General features: G+C 38.2%; 3 protein-coding genes across 9 annotated transcripts; 2 read left to right on the top strand and 1 right to left on the bottom strand.

Moving 5' to 3' along the window:
• Nucleotides 1-1,168: 1,168 nt before the first annotated feature.
• LOC122775129 (cytochrome P450 4B1) lies at nt 1,169-11,436 on the bottom strand. The gene is made up of 12 exons (XM_044034878.1): nt 11,184-11,436; nt 10,072-10,216; nt 9,948-9,992; nt 9,722-9,849; nt 9,518-9,642; nt 8,662-8,816; nt 8,475-8,581; nt 6,989-7,179; nt 6,759-6,892; nt 5,702-5,766; nt 2,802-2,884; nt 1,169-2,081 (listed from the first exon to the last, which is right to left on the bottom strand). Exons 1-12 carry the CDS (start codon nt 11,373-11,375, stop codon nt 1,910-1,912), a joined length of 1,542 nt encoding a protein of 513 aa, XP_043890813.1. The 5' UTR covers nt 11,376-11,436; the 3' UTR covers nt 1,169-1,909.
• On the top strand, nt 10,842-17,303 carry LOC122775130. Of its 6 annotated transcripts, XM_044034885.1 has the most exons (7): nt 11,839-12,687; nt 12,781-13,018; nt 13,102-13,371; nt 14,939-15,127; nt 15,294-15,398; nt 15,513-15,553; nt 16,505-17,303. In XM_044034885.1, the coding sequence occupies exons 2-7, from the start codon at nt 13,000-13,002 to the stop codon at nt 16,619-16,621; spliced, it is 741 nt and encodes a 246-aa protein (XP_043890820.1). In that variant the 5' UTR covers nt 11,839-12,687; nt 12,781-12,999; the 3' UTR covers nt 16,622-17,303. The 6 variants fall into 6 exon arrangements, with proteins under 6 accessions (XP_043890814.1, XP_043890816.1, XP_043890818.1 ...); XM_044034879.1 differs by lacking the exon at nt 11,839-12,687 and adding an exon at nt 10,842-11,087 and having other exon boundaries at nt 12,781-13,371; XM_044034881.1 differs by lacking the exon at nt 11,839-12,687 and adding an exon at nt 10,842-11,087 and having other exon boundaries at nt 12,781-13,371; nt 15,294-15,387.
• Nucleotides 17,304-17,701: 398 nt separating this feature from the next.
• On the top strand, nt 17,702-20,099 carry med18 (mediator of RNA polymerase II transcription, subunit 18 homolog (yeast)). Of its 2 annotated transcripts, XM_044033364.1 has the most exons (3): nt 17,702-18,075; nt 18,360-18,454; nt 18,631-20,099. In XM_044033364.1, the coding sequence occupies exons 2-3, from the start codon at nt 18,382-18,384 to the stop codon at nt 19,185-19,187; spliced, it is 630 nt and encodes a 209-aa protein (XP_043889299.1). In that variant the 5' UTR covers nt 17,702-18,075; nt 18,360-18,381; the 3' UTR covers nt 19,188-20,099. The 2 variants fall into 2 exon arrangements, with proteins under 2 accessions (XP_043889299.1, XP_043889298.1); XM_044033363.1 differs by having other exon boundaries at nt 17,702-18,454.
• Nucleotides 20,100-20,160: the final 61 nt, after the last annotated feature.

Below are 20,160 nucleotides of genomic sequence, written 5' to 3' on the forward strand. Positions count from 1 at the left end.
TTCCATTTCCGTCTACCAACCATTTTCAGAGTTTTGCAGATTTCATACATGTGTCACTTTTGAACAACGATGTAAGCACATCCTCCAAAAAGGAAGAAGACATTCATCCATTATCTACCACTTTATCATCAAGGGAGCTGCAGCCGATCCCAGCTGACACAGGGTCAAAGGTCACAGGACAAACAGCTACGGTCGAGTCAGAATGTCCAATTAACAATTAAAGGACGTGCTGACTCCACACACAGTTTAACTGGGACTTGAACTGGCAACCGTTTTGCTGTGAGACAACGGTGCTCACCACTACGCTGCCATCCGGACAGATGGGACTTCAATGTTTTTTTAATAACATACAGAGGCCACCTGTAAAAGCACAGTCTTTTTAAATGTGATATGTAGGTCACCTCTGGCTCAGCCTGGTTAACAGCTGTGACCATCATTTATTGATGGTTCAAAGACATCTGACCGAAACTTAATGTTGTGGAGACACTGTTTTATGGACAGAAAACACTTGTTAAACAGAGAAACCTTCCAGGAATATGAGATAAACCATTTAAAGAAGTCACACCTTGTATTAAATTACCTTTATGGTATACTGAATGACTGAAGAAAATAAGATTATGATACGTAATGTTATTAAACCTGCACACTGACGGTTAACATAGAAATTCAGCATTTTTTAACGACACATCTGTAGTGAGTAACATTAATTAGAAGACTCCGCTCAAATGTAATTCATCTGGAGCCGCAAAAACTATATGACCCATAAAATGAGGACAACGTGATCTATAAAGTTTTATGTATAAAATGTAAGTTTGATGAACTCGGTTCTTCATTTAAGTATGTTGAGTTTGGGGAGGTTTTTTATTATCACATTTGACGTTTTTTATAAATATATTTACATTATATTTAGATTCTAATCATAGTGTGACCACAAATTCATCCCAGGGGCCGGATTGGACCATGTGGAGGGCAGATTGTGGCCCGTGGGCCATACGTTTGACACCCCTAAGATGGGAGGCTTAACTTTAGTTTTTGTACTTTACTTTCTTAAAAAAAAACAAAAACTTTGAGGTCTTGTTGCTTTTTTTAATTTAAATTATTCATTTGTTGATTTTTGTTAAAAATAATTTTTCACCTGTTTTTGCAAGAAAGACAATAAAGATCAAAAAACTTTTCTAATTTTGTTTATTTTTCTTTATATTTGACCCACACCATGGCAACATGACATGTGATATACATGATATATTAGGGAGGACTCCTAGAGTAGCAGACTCGGGGTCAAGCTTTTAAATAGGACCCCTGATTTATAGTGACAACTATTTATCCTAGCATTAGGCGATGGCACATCCCGCTTCAGTGGTAATGATCAAAAAAGCCCCAAAAACATATTTAACAGGACAACAAATGTTGACTGACACTTCACTCACTTTTTTTTTACTAATTTCCAGAGATAAATAAATGTGTTATCTGATCATTAGACAGTGGATCTGAGATACATGTCTCATGTCCCACAACAACAGGAAGTTGGGAATGAAAAAAAAAAGACAAAAAGTTGATGTCAAAGTGACTGCCATCAAAGAAAATAAAAGCCCAACACTGCTCTTCACTGTCAATTATAACTAGTTTTATGAGTAAAAGATCTGAAAAAATACATTCACCAAAAAAAACACCCAAAACGGGTCAAATTGAATTCAACTCTGTAATAGAATGTGAATTAAACAAACACAGCAGCATTGTAATGGTTTTAAGTTCACTCTTAGTTAGGGTGAAACAGCCCTTTAAGTCCAGTTCTTCCAATACACCTACGGTAGTTGACACCTCGCACCTTGATAAAAATGATCAACACATTTCTTCTCGATTACAGCTTTACCGCTCATGTGTTTATACATTTAAAAAACAAACATGTTCTTTATTCAGCGACAGGTTTGATTTTAATGTGGATGCCGTTGAGCGAGCGCAGCACCAGTCTAGGAATTAACTTGGGTTTCTGTGTGGGGTCCTCGATCAGGTGATATCTCTTCAGTGTCAGGGCCACCACCACTTTCATCTCATTCATGGCAAAGTTCTGACCAATGCAGTTTCTGTTGGGGCGAAGAGAACACAACATTGTGTGTCAAACATGACAAATTCAAATAATAATTGATCATTTAACACAGCATTAGGAAAAGTTACAGTAAAAAAAAAGATACCAGATGATCACAAACATTTAACTTACTCCATATTATAGTAAAAAACTGGACTATTTTTATTTAGATTATCCATCACAATGATTTAAACTTTAAGCACACAGTCCATTTTATGAATATAAAGCTATTAGTAAAAATAAATGTTGTTTTTTTTTAGGTTTACAGTACGAACGTATATATATATATATATATATATATATATGTATATATATTTATATATATATATATATACATACATACATATATGTATATATAAAAAAATATATTACATATATTGAATTCATCACATGTAAAAATGAATCATGAATCATATCATCTATTTTACAATACAAAAGTTCTGTAAATAACTATTTATTTGTTATATTATACCTCAAAATAACAAAATGGCAATGTTTTACTGCTCCAAAATGCTCAGAATGAAAAAGAAAGAATGTTTGATGTGTGAAAATTGAACTTGACAATCTCAATGACACCATCCCTAGATGTGGCTAAAGTCTTTTTGTTTTTTCTTTGTTTTCAGCTGGTCAGCACGACCTGCATCACCGTGACCTGAAAACCTCCCTGCCCTGTTGTGAGAGATGCAGTCACATGGTGTCATGCAGTGCGTGGACAAACCTGGATCCAGCTGAGAAGGGCACAAACGTGTGAGGTGACCTCTTGGAGATATTCTCAGGTAGGAAGCGCAGTGGGTCAAAGACCTACATGAAGAAAGAAACATCAGTGAGGCAGTAATCACACACACCAAACCATCCCCTTTATTTGATTCAGATCTCACACATCAATAAAAGTTGTTTTCCAGTCTGCTACCACCAGATAATAAAATACCACGCCCTCACTCTGACCTGGTAAAGGTTATTCATGCATTCATTTTATCATGACTCTCTTGCGTCCAATAGTCCAGAACTTAGCATTTAGGCTTCTTACTGGTTTTATCAGACGGTCAGTTTTTTACTGGTTATATGAGTGTGGTTCAAAAGATGTAGTAGATATAATTCAATTCAATTGTATTTGTATAGCGTCAAATCATAACAAACATGATCTCAAGGCACTGTACATAGACAACATCAAAGAGAGCAGAGAACCCAACAGTTCACACAATGAGCAAACACTAGGCATCAGTGGAGAGAAAAAAACTCTCTTAACAGAAGAAGAAATCTCTGACAGAACCAGGCACAGAGATGTGCGGTCATCTGCCTCGACCGGTTGGGGTGAAAGGAAAAATGGGGGACAGAGGAGAGGTGGGGGACAGAAAGGACAAGAGGGAGATGAGGTAGAGACAGAAGAGAGAGAGAGACCAGCAGCAGATACACAACAACTGTATCAGGTTACAAGTTTATACAGTTACTGATATTGACTTTTTAATTATGGCACAATAATAATGGTGATGATATGTATGATATGGATAGCCTCGAAAACTGGATCTGGATCCTGCAACCTGCAAGATAAGAATACAGAGAGAGAGAGAGGGAAGGAAGGAAGGACACAAACTAGGGAGAGAAAGAGACAAGGTTAATGACATATAAAAAGTCATAATCATATCCTGAGTGTGAGAGAGTGAATGTGCGTGCACCACAGGAAACTCCCCCAGCAGTTTAGGTCTATAGCGGCATAACTAAGAGCTGGTCCAGGTTTCCCTGAACCAGCTCTAACTATAAGCTCTATCAAAAAGGAAAGTTTTAAGTCTAACTTTAAATACACAGAGAGGCTCCGCCTCCCGAACTGTCATTGGAAGCTGGTTCCACAGGAGAGGAGGAGCCTGGTAACTGAAGGCTCCGCCTCCCATTCTGCTCTTACAGACTCTGGGAACCACACCTAAGTGGTCTGTTAGGGTGATAAGGTAAGACAAGGTCTTTCAGGTATGAAGGGGCGTGACCATTAAGTGCTTTGTACGTGAGGAGGAGGATTTTAAATTGAATTCTAAACTGTGGGTGGAGCCAGTGTAGAGAAGCTAACACTGGAGTTATATGGTCTCTCTTTCTAGTTCCTGTCAGAACTCGGGCTGCAGCATTTTGAATGAACTGAAGGATTCTAACACACTTGTTGGAACATCCTGTGCTTTCTAATAATGTTCCCTAGAGGAAGCATATATAAGGTAAAAAGTATAGGCCCAAGCACTGAGCCTTGTGGAACGCCACAATTAACTTTTGTTTGTAGTGAGGCTTTATCATTAACGTGAACAAACTGGAAGTATGAATTAAACCAGCAGAGGGCAGCACCTGTGATACCAAGAGTCTGCTCCAATCTCTGCAGTAGAATATCATGATCAATGGTGTCAAATGCAGCACTAAGATCTAACAGGACAAGTAAAGAAACTAGACCATTATCTGAGTTACTAACTTTAACTAGTGCTGTTTCTGTGCTATGGTTTAATCTAAAACCTGACTGAAAATCTACAAACAGGCCATTAATGCGCAGATATTCACATAATTGATTGGCAACTGCCTTTTCTAAGATTTTAGAGACAAAGGGAAGATTAGATATAGGTCGGTAATTAGCTAAAATATCTGGGTCAAGGGTCGCTTTTTTGAGAAGGGGTTTAATAACTGCTATTTTAAACGTATGGGGCACATATCCAGTTAATAAGGATAGATTAATTTGAGTCAATATAGAGCTGTTAATTAAAGGAAACACATCTTTAAACAGTTCGATGGGGATAGGATCTAACTGACAGGTTGATGGCTTGGATGATGAAACTAATGATGTTAACTCAGGGAGATCTATAGGGGAGAAACTGTCTAATTGTGCACCTGGTGCTTCTAAAGCTCTTGTGCTAAAAGATGAGTCAGTCCCAATATGAGGGAGGAGATGATCCATTTTTTCTCTAATTGATGTTGTTCACAAAAAAGTTCATAAAGTCATCACTGCTCAGTGTTAAAGGAATAGATGGTTCAGTGGAGCTGTGGCTCTGTGTCAGCCTGGCTACAGTGCTGAAAAGAAACCTGTGATTATTGGACCTCATACGTGCATCTTGTGGCCTTAGAGCCTCAGAACTGAATATATATATATATTTGTATATGTATATATAAAAAGTTGAGCTAACACCATTCACCAAAAGAAAATACTCCGCACAGAAAATCCTACAACTAAGGACAACTATGTACATAAAAGCAGGTTTGGTGAAAACAGGATATCAGCTCAGTGAAGAGAGTGAAAAACTCAACATAACTGGTGTGTCATGAACTCTTTGCAGTCCGACACACAGATATCCTTAGTTAGACTTAGATTTTCTGTGCGGCGTATTTTCTTTTGGTGAATCTGAAAATTTGGTGATACATTTACAGTCTATGGAAACTTAGGTATAGAGGAGGTGAATGGTGTTAGCTCAACGCTGGAATGGGTACATGTAGCCTCTTTTTGCTAATGATGTGGCTAATGAGGTTTAAGCCTATGCAGAACAGCATCTTCACCTAAGTGTAACATGTGCAATTGGCTTTGAGATTTTGTTGTTTCTGCCTCACTCTCACTCTGCTTCAGAGATTTTGCTTAAAACAACACTAGCCTCTATATTTACTTACATGTGGGTTTTCCCATACAGCTGGATCCCTGTGAAGCCCGAAGATAGATATTGAAACTTTGGAGCCTGTATCAAAAATAAAAAAATAAAAACACATTTTGGATTAGGACAAGACGTATGACGATTGACAACAGCATGAACTTGAATATTAGTATATTAAGTATAAATAAGTAAGTGTATAAAACTGACTACAGATGAACTGTGCACTGTGCACAAGAACCCAGCTGCCGTTTGTGTTTCTCACAGAGAAATATGATCTGCTCCACTGTCAATGACATCATTGTTTACAGGTTCCCCGACGTGCAGCTGTAACCACGGCGACTGCTCCTTTTCCCCGATCACAGACTATATATGTAAATGAGTGTTATAACAGAACCAAAACTGATCAGGTCATAAAATATCCTGCACAGCTGAGTGCAGGGAGAGACAGAAAAACAAACAGAACACACATAAAGCATTAAGAATTTCAACATAAAGTTAAGGAACATAGCGAGTGCAGTCAGTGCAGAGACCAGAGATCTGACATCTCTGCTGATCTGGCTGGAGCTGCACTGCACACAGGCTGTGTGTCAGGAGTCAAGAGCAAACTGACCGATCTATAACTATGTAAGCAACAGCTGCAGCAACAATAAATTATGAGTAGACGAGTTCCATCTTCACAGGAAACTTAGAGATGCTATTAAACAATAGTATCTGAATTTTTAAATATGCTAATGATGCATTTATTATTTAAACATCACTTATAAGCGTCAGTATTTTTTTTTTTATTTGTCTGTCGGCTTATTTAAATGTGCCAATCCACCTTTACTACACGGACTTTGACCCCACTTGGACTTTTCTTTAATGACTCGGGGCTAGAGCACTGTACAGCAGCAGTGCAAGGAAGGTTTAACCCTTCAACCTGCTAAACAACTATAGTACCAACGAGTATTTGAACACTAGAAATCTAAAAATATCAACTGAAGTAATATTTTTGGCTGTATTAGCTTTATTAACTTCAAAAAAATATGAACTAAAACACCTTCCCTTAGAAGTACTGACACATGTGAACCACACACCTGCAGGGAGAGTCCTGCCATCAAAGAATTTCAGGCGTTTGGTGATTTTTCTGGCTATTCCCGGTACAGGAGGGTAAAGACGAAGGCATTCTTTGATACACATTGTAGTGTATGGAATTTTATTGAGATCCTCCCTAAGATAAGACAAAAAAACACAACAATGTTAATGATAGATCCACATAATGGGATAGATTCACACTTAAGTGGAAGCAGAGAACACGCCAACATACCACTCCATGGTGTCTTTGTCACACAGAACGTCAGTGACCTCCTCCCTGCACAGCCTCTGGTGTTCTGGGTGGCAGGCAAGACAGTAGAGGATGAAGGCGATGCCGCTGGCTGTGGTGTCATGACCCTCGAACATGAAGGTGTCCACTTCTGCTCGGATTTCTTCATCTGACAGCCCGTTCTGATTCTCATCCTGAAAGTCAAGATTAAAGACAAAAATATAAAACTCCATAAACTGGTCTGCTTGTCTGCTTTCTCGTCTACGATATCTTAAGACTATGTTCATATGTGACACACTTTTCAGACTTTTTATAAACCACTCACAATAAAGCACTTTAACATTACGGCACGCAGGAGTTGTTGATCCACTGCTGCCTCCGTCAGTTAGTTCAAGTGAAAAATGTACTAAGAAATCATGACTTAAGAAGGTGTAGGCTTTTTTAGATGAGTCCTTTGTTGCATGTATATAAATCAGTATTTCTTAAGTGTCCTTATAGGAATACTTCACCCGTTTGCATTTAGCATTTAGCTCCTCCACTTCAAGTTAAACATCATAGGTGGCAGTCACACTCAGGTCAAAGGTGGTGTTAACAGTAGACAGTAAAGTGAAACAGTAGCTAGGTAAATCAGTGGTCCTAGAAAATGTTTTCTCACTATGCACAGACTAATATTTAATCAAAGAAAATAAAGTTATATTTAAAGGTAAATGATGAAAGAAATCTATCACGTCAGAGCTGTAGTATACAAATTGTAAATATAAATAAAATTCTGTATATAGATTGGTCTGTCATTTGTGACTTTCATATATGAATATATATACATATATATGTATATATATACATATATATAAATACCGTATATATAACCTATGCACCCTTTACTCCACTTCCGCTACCTCCTATAATAATGTTTGTGTACTGCACTGCACTGTAGTGTAGTGACTGTCCACTGGCCCATTGTTTACTGCTACACTGTCTACAACTGTTTGCTGGCTATATTAGCCATATGCACAACCCCTCCCTCCAGCCCTGAGACTCAATATTAATATTATTATCTAGTAATTGTTTGATTTTTTTAAAATGTTTTTTATTGTCCATTTTACTCATGTTTATTCATTTTATTCTTTCCTTTCTTTTTTCATCATAATGTTTATGTTGTGTGTGATGTCTAAGCTACTGGACCTTGAATTTCCCCTTGGGGGCAATAAAGTTTTTGAAATTGAATTGAAAAAATAAATAAATAACTAACTATATATATATATATATATATATACATATGTACATGTACATAAACACAGGAAGTGATTTGGACTTTGAACAGGACTTTGGCTGAAGACATCAATGAATGACAATAAATGACTTTTTCAGCCAATTTCAACAACATCAATACCTTCAGCTCAGTGAGAAAATTCATTCCCTGTGTTGCAAAGAATGACAGCAAATTCTGCCATCACTTTGATATTTTAAAATACATATAAATACAACATACTCTTGCAGAGAGAAGGATGTCCAGAAAGTCCAGGATTCTCTTGGATCGCACACGTTCCAGCTCCTTTTCTTCCTTCAGTGCTTCCTTTCTCTTTCTTATGACCTCCGCTTTAAAAGACGGGACAACAATAAGTGTTAATAAGCGAGTGTTTTTGATCGTTATTAATCGAATCATGTGCTGCGCTTGCCTGTGTGTCTGTGAGCAATCCTGCACGCTTTCCTGAACCTGAAGCCAGTTGGGCTGAGGTGGAAGATGAGGTCGTTGTGGTACGGAAATATCCTCATCCGCAAGTTTATCAGATTAGCAAGGTCATACACTGCTTTGATGTAATCATTTTTCCCACTGAAACGATAATGTTTAAACTTTGGATTAACCAATAAGACATAAATGTTAGTTACTGCCTTAAATGTGTATTAGGCAACATCAAAACCACAGTTCAGGACGTCTTCTCTAATCAGAGCTATCCTTCTCCCCTTTGACTCGAAAGTAACTTCATGTATACATTCTGGGGTTACACAATATTTACTGCATCAGCTGATATTACTTTTAAAATGTATTATTAGATATTGGACTAATGGCTGGAAGAGTAAGCAGAAGAGGCTTCTTCCTTCACTTACACACTAGATCTGCTACGACATGAGCGTGCATAATATTAATTATTAAATTAATTTCACTACCTCTGCAGTGGAAAAAGCATATATTAGTATTGGTATGGTTTTGTCATTGGCCATATTGGGGGATCTTGGTGTGTTTGCTGATACCGATACCGGTAATTACAATATTATGATATATACAAGATTTGACATCAAAAAATGAACTTATACAATATTTTGAATTCTCCCCTTGTGCTAATTAACCATTTACAAAGAGAACTTTTTCATTTTTAGGGCCGATCCATTTTCTGTGGTGTCTAGATTAAAGAGAATTTTAGTCAGCGTCCAGTGTCGCAAGGTGAAGCCCCGTGAGATGCAGTGTGCATATTTGAATGTATAATGTATGACGACAGTTGAATGAGTAAAGGTGGAAAGTGTGCATGGACTCACCCTTCAGTTTGACAGTCGCTGTTGTAGCTGAACGCACATTTCATAATGCTGTCCAGTGTCATGAGGCTCACATGATCAAACAACTCAAAGGACTCATTTGCATTTGCATATCTTCCCCATTTGTCCTGGCAACAGTGAGAGAACGGACATGAATGACATCTCTGCAACTCTCTGTTGGTGCTTGATGTGGATTTACACACATACCAGCATCGTTGTAGCAGTGTCTGACATCAGAGTCACGTAGGATTTTAAGATATCATAATGGAACCCTGGTGTCAAGAGACGCCTGTTGCGAAACCACTTCTGGCCGTTTGAGACCAGTAAACCATTACCTGATCATGGAAACAGTTAATGAGTGAGTGAGTGAGTAAAAGTTTAAAGAGACAATCTAGTAAATATGGAAAGCAAGTCAAAGGTAAAGCAGTCTTACCAATCCAGGGCTCAATAAATCTATATATCACGTCATCTTTCGGTTCTGTTAAGAAACAAACATAAGCCTCAGTTCAGTAGACGTAAAAACCAACGTATCATTTCAGAGAAAGATGTGAACACACCTGTTGATGACAGTAAGAGTTTGACATATTCAGGGTGGTAAATGTGGAGGAAACACACAAAGGGACCAAAAGCCATTGGGAAAGCACAAGGATACTGTCCTGCCCACTTCAAGATCAAGTCAAAGTCGGTCCCATCGTGTTTAAACTGAAAGACAAAAAAGAATCAATAATGACAATATCATCACTCAAATACTCAAACACAATATGTTAAACTAAATATGTTTTGCAGAATGGAACAAACTCCTAACAACAGACACCACCATTAATGTGATCATTTGTCATGTTCCCCATGCAGTGATGACTCCGCCCACGTTGAGTAGGTACTATTGTGTAGTGGAAAACCAAACTGAGCCGTGCCGCACCGCGCCGAGGCGAGTTGAGGTGGGAAATAGGCTTCAGTGATCAGTTCAGCCCTAATTGCCGACTTTTATGAATCCATTTCATTTATGGCTGCAACTAACGACTATTTTCATCATCGATTAACGCTGATTAACGTTTTGTCCAAAAATTGTGAGAAAAAGTTGTTAAAAAATGTTGATCAAACGTTTTGTTTTCTCCACGAACCAAAACAATGATTCAGTCTTGATGATTTATTTTTTATTTTTTATGGAGCAAAGGAACCAGAAAATAGTCACATTTAAGAAGCTGAACAAAATCAGAGAAACTTTTACGTTTTAATTCTTAAAACATAACGATGAATGGACCTTTTGCACCGTTTATCATGAGTGAACTGAGAATGAGATTTTAAATAAAAATGTCCTGAGGGGAGAGGTGGGCGTGGTTTATAATGTACTGTGCTACGGTGTTTGTTTCACTCCAACAATTATGATGCATGGATGAAAGGAGTGAGAGAGTGAGGCCACCTATCAATAAAAATAGAACTCTCTCAGTCTCATATTCTGAGTCTGTGGTTTCCACGAACAGTGGAAACTTCACAGCTCCACTGACGCGCAGATGGATCAGGGCGTGCGTAAAGCTGCGCTCTTTTGGAATTCGACAAATGCTGGAGCACATTTGTGAATGACGTGCTCATGCATTTCAGCTTAATACTACCCAGTAATGCACATAACAATATTGTTGTTGTTGTTGTTGTGACGCGTTTATGGATTTACCTGAAGTATATTTCCACAAAGCCAGTGTCTCGGCGGTCCGGGAAAGTGTTCCGTGATTCGAAATTCGGTTCTTCTTTGGAGCCAGAAGACGCGTGATTTATAAACTACGACACAGAGACAAAGCAGAGCTAACAGGTGGTGAAGGCGAGGCCAGCCCGAATCAAACACCGCGAAGAGGTCTGACAAATCCATGCCTGCAGGACCAGTGTCTCTGTGCAGAGGGACAGCGCGAGAATGAAGCAATAATCCAGCTGCGAATGGAGAAGGGTTTGGCCTGCAGCCTGCAGCGCTCACGACACGCCTTCTACTCAGGACACGCTCCCTCCATAACCACAACCTCATCTTATTTGAGCAAGTTAACAGTTTTTATACTGCTGTATAATAGGGTAAAATAAGGTGAAAAAAGCAACGGTATCCTACAAATAAAATAAAAATAAAAAAGCAAATTTGATTTGATGGACATTATATCACATGACACCAAAAATTGAAATGAGTAATCATGACATAAAAACCAAGGATCCTTGACTAAACTAGACAAGTCTAAAAAAAAAATGGCAGACCCATCTGTGCCAAATGAGAGGAAAAACAAAGGATTGAGAATAGAATAGAATAAAAAAGTGATCTTAAAATTGAAAATCAAATCGAATTGAGGATTTGGAGAATCGTGACACCCCTAATAATCTTCTACTTATAATTACTAAATGATTAAAATGGGCTACATGGAATCATAAACGCATTAACAACTTTCCCATTGCCAGAGGAAGTTCTGCTTTGTGGTGGCTCTTTATTTTCAACCCTGCGTCGCTCAAGCGTGAAATGTGACACGATGAATGTGCCTGAAACAAAGCGAGATGAAGAAAGAAGCAAACGATAACACAATGGAGAGTTTTTATGCACAATCACTCATTTCTCCATTACCGTTCCATCAATCTCAAATGACCTGGGGGCCAATTAGCACCAAGTCTGCTTAACAGGGGGCCAGTCTAAAAAAAATGATATCGTGATAAAGATATTCATGATGATATTTCACACAATTTCTAAGTAAAAGTGTTCGATTTGATGTGGAATGATGGCAAAATATATCTATTAATATCTAAAGTACCAAAGTACCACATTAAATGTATTCAGTAAGTAAGTTAAGCAAATATTTGAGAGAAATTAAATGATATATGATGATTAAACAGCATGAATGAGAGTATTGAGCATCAGTGAGACTGATACTGGAGCAGGTTGTGTAGGTTAACATGCACAAAGCAACAAATGCAACACCTTTCATAAAAACAATGAGAGCAAAGCCACTGTAATTTCCCATTTAGCATTGACTGTTAGACCACTTCCGATACATCAGAAACTTATCTGAGAGCCACCAATTTGTGATCTGTCAGAGCTGAATGTATGTGTGTGTCTCAGCAGTGTGTCTTTTTGAGAAATGTGAGCACGATGCAAAAAGCCTTCATTCTTTGTCTGTTTTTTTGGAATTATTCCACCTCTGTCTCACAAAACAGTAAGTAACCAACTGATTGGTCCATATTAGCATGTAGCAGATATTCTTTTTGATTTGTTTTAAACTTTGTACTCTTGCGATTTCTTTTCACAGACCAACTGGACGTCTTGCCGGGATGTCGAGCTGTGATACCATGTCAACGTCAGAGAAGTGACTCTGACACTTTCAAATGGTTTTACAAGAAGAACGATCACAGTCACGAAATCAAGATCTTTGAACAAAATAAGCACGGAATGCTAATCCATTCTTCCTCTCAACCCAGAAAGAGTCTCACGTCAAAACATTCCTTGGTGATCTCTCATTTTAAGGAAGATGATCAAGGCCTGTACAGGTGTGAGAGCTGTTATCAGAACAAATGCAGCCGTGAACAGGCCACAGTCGTCAGTGTCATGTTATCTTCTTTTATTCCCCCAGAAATTCAGAATGTTATCCAGAAAACAATATATGTGACAGCCGGCAGCACTTTTACACACGAATGTCCTGGTGAATTGACAAAGTCAGACTGGAGTTTCGAGGCGAGTAACGCGACAATCTCATCAGCAAAACTGAAAACTCTGACTTCAAACAAGTCTATACGTATTAGAAATGTCACAAGAGCCGATGCTGGGAAATACACCTGCTGGACGAGCAGATGTGATGGATACAGACAGAAACTACTCACAATCAACCTGTGCATAGTAACTGGTAAGAAAGAAACACACACACACTGTCTGATGGTCAACATTAACGGGGGAAATGAGCGTCATCGGCAGCTCTGAGTGAGCTGTGTGTGTCTCCTGTGCCGCTCCCTCAAATGTCTCAGCTTCTACAATATCTAAACAATGTGTGGATTGATTTTATTCATTGTTTCACGCCCTTTTCTGAAGTGTGTGTCACATCTTAAAGCGATACAATGTAGTATATCAACCTTCAAATAAGGTCTCCAAAAATATGCTGAAGTTATTGTGACCCTAAACCAGTTTGAATAACATCCTAGTGTTATTTATTATAACGGCATGGTTAAGTTGTGTTTCCACTAGCATAGTATCTGAAACCCGCTACTTTTTTTAGTACCTGCTAAAAACGTCTGACACAAAAATCAAGCCGAACAATGCCGAACTGTAGATCAGTTAAAAAGACTTAAAAATCCTAAAAACGTGAGTTCATCTCCAACAATTACCAGGGAAATGTCAAAAATCAGGAAATCCAGCAAATTATTTTTCTATTTTCAAACTGTACAAATTTGATGAAAATGGTCATAGAAAATAATTAGCCACCAAAATGAGCTTGTGAGGACTCGTGGGGACACATGTAAACACTGTGATTCTGCCCTCTGTGTACATGTGCATGAATCATTTTGAAGATATATAAATACAATTTTATTTTTCACATATAATGTCTTTATTCTCAAACACAAAATAAATATAAATGAATCCAAAGACAAAAATGAAAACAAACCAAAAGCAATTAGGAACCTAAAATATCAATGTATTTACATTCCTCGCGCTCAGATTTGCGGTGACCCAGACTCTTACAAAAGTAAGTGTTACAGTAAAAGTGCAAACGTGATATAACATTCATTACATTACATTACATTACATGTCATTTAGCATTTAGCTTTTATCCAAAGCGACTTCGGATAATGGACTATCATAATTCAAGACACAAAAAATAAAATCATGAGGTAAGTATTAGTGGCTAATGGGAGAGTAATCACTGAGTGTGTGGTTTTATATTCATTCCAACAATAATAATGATGACAACAATAATAATAATAATAATAATAAAATCTGTCAGGCTATCACAAACATAAATGCTGACCTGGGCTGCCTAATTACGGCTAAAATGCTAATTCATTTATTGTTTTCTCATCTAGAACATCTATCTATGATGGCTTGCGTTAAGTTGCCCCGTATATAAACTTTACGGCACGATTACGTCGCAAAAAGCACTGTATTTTGACACATACTTACCCGAAGAGGCAGCAGGAGGTCAGCGGTTTGTCAGTGCGATTGCTAAAAATGAGGATTTCCTGTATGGCCTTTGGTACGATAGAGTTAACAGTTTACAAATGTCAGGTTCCTGTTATAAAAGCCTGGTAAAAACCAGCAAACATATTACATTACATTACATGACATACATTACATATTCTATATTCTTACTCTATTGTAGACTTGAGTGGGCAAATATTTTTATGTGGTGTGTCTTTTGTGACGCGGCAAAATCTGTTTGTTTTTGTCAAACTAACAAAACCGTTTTTGTCATATTACAGTTCACCAGAGAGAGGATTCGTCTATTTCTTGTGCTGTAATATGTGATGAGGAATTCAGTGACCTCAAATCCAACAACATGTCAAATGTGGACACAAGCACATGGACCACATCACTGCATTTAGATGTGCATGGGTCTTTAAACTGCACTGGAAATGGCACCCAACCATCAAATAGGCCTACTTCACCAGGTGGGTGTTATTATAGCCCACTCTGGCGCTTTTACCTGCATCATGCAGTATTTCCCTTGTCAAAAAGTGATTTGTGCTCCCACCTGGTGGCTGAGGGGATTTTTTTGCTTCACTCAATTTCACTGCGGCATGACATTATTTGAATGTATTTTTCGATCTTTTACAGAATCAAAATTTCTGTCTCCTGTCGTCTATGGAACATCAGCCGCGGCTGCATGTCTAATTCTCGTCATAGTTTCAGTGCTCTACTTCAGAACAAGGTTGTGGGCAGGTGGGCCACATTCTTCATTGTACAACTTCCTGTTTATTTCTTGTTGATGAGCTCTCTTCAACATACCTCACATGACATGGACTGTTTTCTCTCTCTCTCTCTGTGTCTCTAAAGGTTTCACTGAGTGCTGCTCTGGCTCTGCCACTGATGACAGGGTAAGTGTGGGATGATGATGATTACAAAATTGATACAAAATGATGACACTATTGTCATCCAATGTGTTCAGTAGTGAACTTACATCAGCCAAACTGCTCATTTTAATCCATAGAAATATTTATATTTATGGTAACTTTACCATCTCTGCTATAAATAAAGAAAGAAAAGTTTTATTAAAAGTTTTATTGTGTGTATTTATCACTAATGATAATGACGACTTATTGCTGTTTGCCACTGCCATAGCTCTCCCTGTAGAGCGCAAACGCACAGGGGAACCAAGCCAGGCAACATTTCCCATGATCCTACTCTGCTTCACAACATAATCAAACTAGGTATTTTGTTATTGTTATAACTAAACGACCCCAAGCAACAGAAATTGCACACTGTGCATTTAACTATTTTACCTTGGAGCAACAGGGCCAGCGTTTTTTGTCCCAGTGCCAGCGGTCAGCATTACTGCAAAATAGCTTATTGTTGTATTTCATCTGCAGGTTATTAAAACACTAACATTTGGATATTGTAGCTCTCTGTCCTGAGCTTCTCGCCTTCTTTAAATGACGTGGGTGTATTTTTACGCTTCCATTTTTCCTCATTTGTTTTTTTTTTTTTTTGCTGCCATTTGCTGGATGATTGCTTGATGCTAAAAGGTGTCAGGTACAAGTGTTTGTTTTAAACGGTTCAAGTTGACCATGTCACTTCATTAAAGGCATTTTAATAGCTTAAAAGAGAGAGAGAAAAAAAAGAGAGTGCCTTGGATTTTTTGTTGTTGTTGTTTCTTTGGCTATTGTTGCTGGAGCTCATTGAACTGACCTGTTGTTCCTCACTCACAGATCACTTGATTTGCATTATGCTTAAAGTTTATTATGAAATGATTTATCAGTAACACCATTTAAAAACAAACAAACACCTGTCTAATGTACTTTAATGAAGATTCTTACATCTTACTGCAGGTGGAGGAGACCCATGTGATTTATTCATCACTTATCATCAGGAAACCTGTCAGGACAACAAGCAGTCACATGGCTGACAGTGATTGTGTGTATAGTGTGCCTACACACAGGGATTAAATCCACGTTTTAGACCAAGCTGCTGTGTAAAATCTTTAGATTTTGATTGATCTGACCTTATGTACATGTCCCACAAGATAAGACATCTCATCTTTGTGATTGACGTTGAGGCCACATTAGGTCCTGACTTATTATTGATCATTTTAAATATGATATTACGTCCCACCTCCTCCATATTATCAGTAGCAGTATTTTTTTTTTGCTATTAATTCATTTTTCTGAGTTTTTTTTTTTGATGATTTCATGTTTAAAAGTTGTGTGCAGTGTCTTAAAATGTGAGGTGAGATTAAATGTCTTGGTCACCATATTGCTTATTATTTATCAGAAAACTGTTGTAAGATGCTAAAGATAATAGCATTCATTGTCATGTTATATGCTGCCCGCTGGTGGCGCTCTTATAGAAAAAGCAACATGCAGAGAGTTGATGTGGTGTCATAATGATGGCAATACAGTGAATTGTTTGGAAGTGATGAAAGGTAATTACATATAGCATATATTGATTTGTATGTGCAGAAAACAACGTGTTCTTATATATTAATTGTCTTAAACTCTTTTATTCATTAATATTGTTTACTATGCTGTTATTTTACTCTATTCACTTTTAATCTTGTCTTCTTTGTTGTTAACTACTTGTCTTAAATTTGTTTTGCAATAAAGCACTCATTGTATGAATAAATCTAACTTGACAACATGGTCTCAAATTGTGTGTTGCTGACTGTTCTGACTGTTCCCAGAGTAAACAGTTTCCTGTGTGAAGAGACCAAAACGTAAGCCCTGATAAAATCTGACTTAATTCTCTAGGATTAAAAGAGTACTTAGTAGTATCATTCACTCATGTTACTGTTGTAAAATGTCCTTCTTTATCATTTGTTATCAATTACTGGTGATGCTACAAAACAAATCACCAGCTTGTAAACTATGATCTTTGTAGTAGTATGTATGGGTGTCCAGCATAGTTATAATAAAGATTATATGCATATATTTTTGACTTTGGTTACAACTGTTTTGTGTGGAGGAGGTAAACTGGGTTCATATTTAAAAGTTGCAATGCTTACCTGCGTCCTGAAGGTGGCTCTAGTGCGCCATGCCGGCCTCAGCGAAACAAACCCGAGGAAGAAGACAAACGGCTTTCATTCATCATTAAATCATCTCGCTAACTATTCTCTTTCTCCGATTTCTAATTAATTAATTACAAACAGACGCTGCTTATTCTATTCCAACCATCTCTCTGGTGTCACTGACATATATTTGTCAGCAGAATCTGTTTATTCAACGGTGAAATGCTGAGCACGGTGACTTGAACTGAAGAAGCTAACTTAGCTAGTAGCTAACCGTGTGTTGACTGGAAGTACCTCCGGCGAGGCCTACTGCATCCCCGGCCTTTACTGAGGAGGCGTTGCCGAAGAGGACGAACTCGCCACCCATCTCGGGGTTCCTCATCTGCCTTGTACACGGTTAATGAAGCAAACTGCATGAAGCGTTATTGCTAACTCACTACATATAGCTTACTCTCTCTATTAGTGACAATTTTGCTATAAAAGTGGAAAAGACCAACATTTATATCAAGTATCCAGCTCAAGAGTGTGTTGTTATTTCAACCTATGTGATATAAAAGAAGGCTGAGTAAATGATTTAATTTAGAACTAATGTAGTCCAAACGTTAGTAGAACTGTTCAGTTTGTATTGGCATGTTTATTTGTGTTAATTCCACTGGTGAAACAATGTTTTCATATTTCAGATTGAAAAGTGTTTGGGTAAAGATGGAGGCCCCTCCTGTCACTGTGATGCCAGTCACTGGTGGAACGATCAATATGATGGAGTATCTGTTGCAAGGTGAGATAAGTCAGAAACTGAGAAACAAAGAAACACAATCTTGACATTATATAATAAACTGGTATATTTAAAAGAATAAAATAAAAAATGATGGGTCTTAAAGTTCAGGTTGTTTGATTGATTGAGGTGCTGACACATAAGTCACAAAACGTCTCTCTTCCCTTTTAACTCTTCAGGCAGTGTCTTAGATCAGGCTCTGGAAAGTCTCCTACATCGCCTCCGAGGTCTTTGTGACAACATGGAACCCGAGAGCTTCACAGATCATGAACTGGTTTATCTTCTGAAAGGCCAGCAGGGTAACCCCTTCATTCTCCGTGCCCGACGCTCCCTCTCTCACCCTACGGCTCCGTGGCACCTACGCTACCTGGGCCAACCTGAAGTGGGAGACAAGAGCCGCCATGCCTTGGTACGCAACTGTGTTGATGTGGCTGCATCTCACAGCCTGCCAGAGTTCCTAAATGAGATGGGCTTCCGCATGGACCATGAGTTTGTGGCAAATGGCCACATATTCCGGAAAGGTGTAATGAAAGTTGTGGTTAGCAAGCTCTCACGCATTCTGGTACCAGGTAATACGGAGAACACGGAGCGTCTGTCACTGTCGTACTTGGTGGAGCTGAGCGTGTTGGCTCCCGCTGGTCAGGACACAGTCTCGGAGGACATGCGCAGCTTTGCTGAGCAACTCAAACCCCTGGTTCATTTGGAGAAGATCGACCCAAGCAAGCAGAGACATTGACGTTTTGGGTGGACTCTTCCTTTTCTACCATGGACAAGTTTCTTTGTTTCTCATTTTTCTTTACATCATTGGTCCCTTTTTTTTTATACTAAAATTAAATACTGTATAACTCTAACACCTCTGGTCCATTTGTTATACAAGCTAGAAAATATGTCATTCCTCCAGAACATAACTACTCTCCATGTTTCCAGCAGAGCATGGTCATAGAAATTCTGACATGGCAGACTAATTACACTGCAGAAAGGTCAAAGCATATGGAGGATGAGCTTTAGTCCATGTTATTAAAGGGAAACTTTAGGATTTTTAAAGAGTGGTAGCGTGAGGTATTAACTAGTGCTGTCATTTTAACGCGTTACTAACGGCGTTAACACAAACCCATTTGAACTGCGTAGATTTTTTTATCACAAGATTAACTTCTTCTTTTTGGCCAAGCAAACTTATTTTAGCCTCTTGCCAAAGGGCTCATCTGACAAAAATCCATGCTTCCTTAAATCTCCAATATCAAGAGAATCCACCTGTGGAGGATAAAGTGGTAGAGGATGGATGGATGGATGGATGTTCAGTCCCTGTATTTTAAACAGAGATGTCACAAAAAACACATTTGAACCTTTGACCTCATCTAGGCAACGGGGGATCGTCAACTCCTGTGTGCTATGTTGTTAAACTGCTGGTTTTCTCTATGCACTTTGGTCTGGGGAGTGAACGACTTACGTAACAGCCGAATCTGATTAGAAATGTAACTGTAATGGTAAGATAAAGCAACAAAAAATTTTCATTAGACTTGCGCAGTCGTACATCTTATAAGGTGAGCCACATTTAGTTTGTCCCTATGGCCATAATGGCAGCCTGTTTTCTGTGAAGGTGAGTTTTTTATGTTTTAAACTGGTGACAGACAGTGCTGTGTTCCAATAATTAATAATAACAATAATAATAATATAGTTATATAGTAATAATTACTGCATTACTGCAGTAA

Source organism: Solea senegalensis, linkage group LG9 (assembly GCF_019176455.1).
Source record: "Solea senegalensis isolate Sse05_10M linkage group LG9, IFAPA_SoseM_1, whole genome shotgun sequence".
Classification (NCBI taxonomy): Eukaryota; Metazoa; Chordata; class Actinopteri; order Pleuronectiformes; family Soleidae; genus Solea; species Solea senegalensis.

Coding starts and splice junctions, on each gene's coding strand:
- LOC122775130 (XM_044034879.1), top strand. CDS start 10,904: ATGGATGAAAGGAGTGAGAGAGTGAGGCCACCTATCAATAAAAATAGA. Junction 15,128..15,293: donor AAATAGGCCTACTTCACCAG/GTGGGTGTTATT, acceptor GATCTTTTACAG/AATCAAAATTTCTGTCTCCT. Junction 15,554..16,504: donor GCTCTGCCACTGATGACAGG/GTAAGTGTGGGA, acceptor ATCTTACTGCAG/GTGGAGGAGACCCATGTGAT.
- LOC122775129 (XM_044034878.1), bottom strand. CDS start 11,375: ATGGATTTGTCAGACCTCTTCGCGGTGTTTGATTCGGGCTGGCCTCGC. Junction 9,643..9,721: donor ACACTGCTACAACGATGCTG/GTATGTGTGTAA, acceptor CACTGTTGCCAG/GACAAATGGGGAAGATATGC. Junction 2,082..2,801: donor CCCTTCTCAGCTGGATCCAG/GTTTGTCCACGC, acceptor TCGCCCCAACAG/AAACTGCATTGGTCAGAACT.
- med18 (XM_044033363.1), top strand. CDS start 18,310: ATGTTTATTTGTGTTAATTCCACTGGTGAAACAATGTTTTCATATTTC. Junction 18,455..18,630: donor GATGGAGTATCTGTTGCAAG/GTGAGATAAGTC, acceptor TTAACTCTTCAG/GCAGTGTCTTAGATCAGGCT.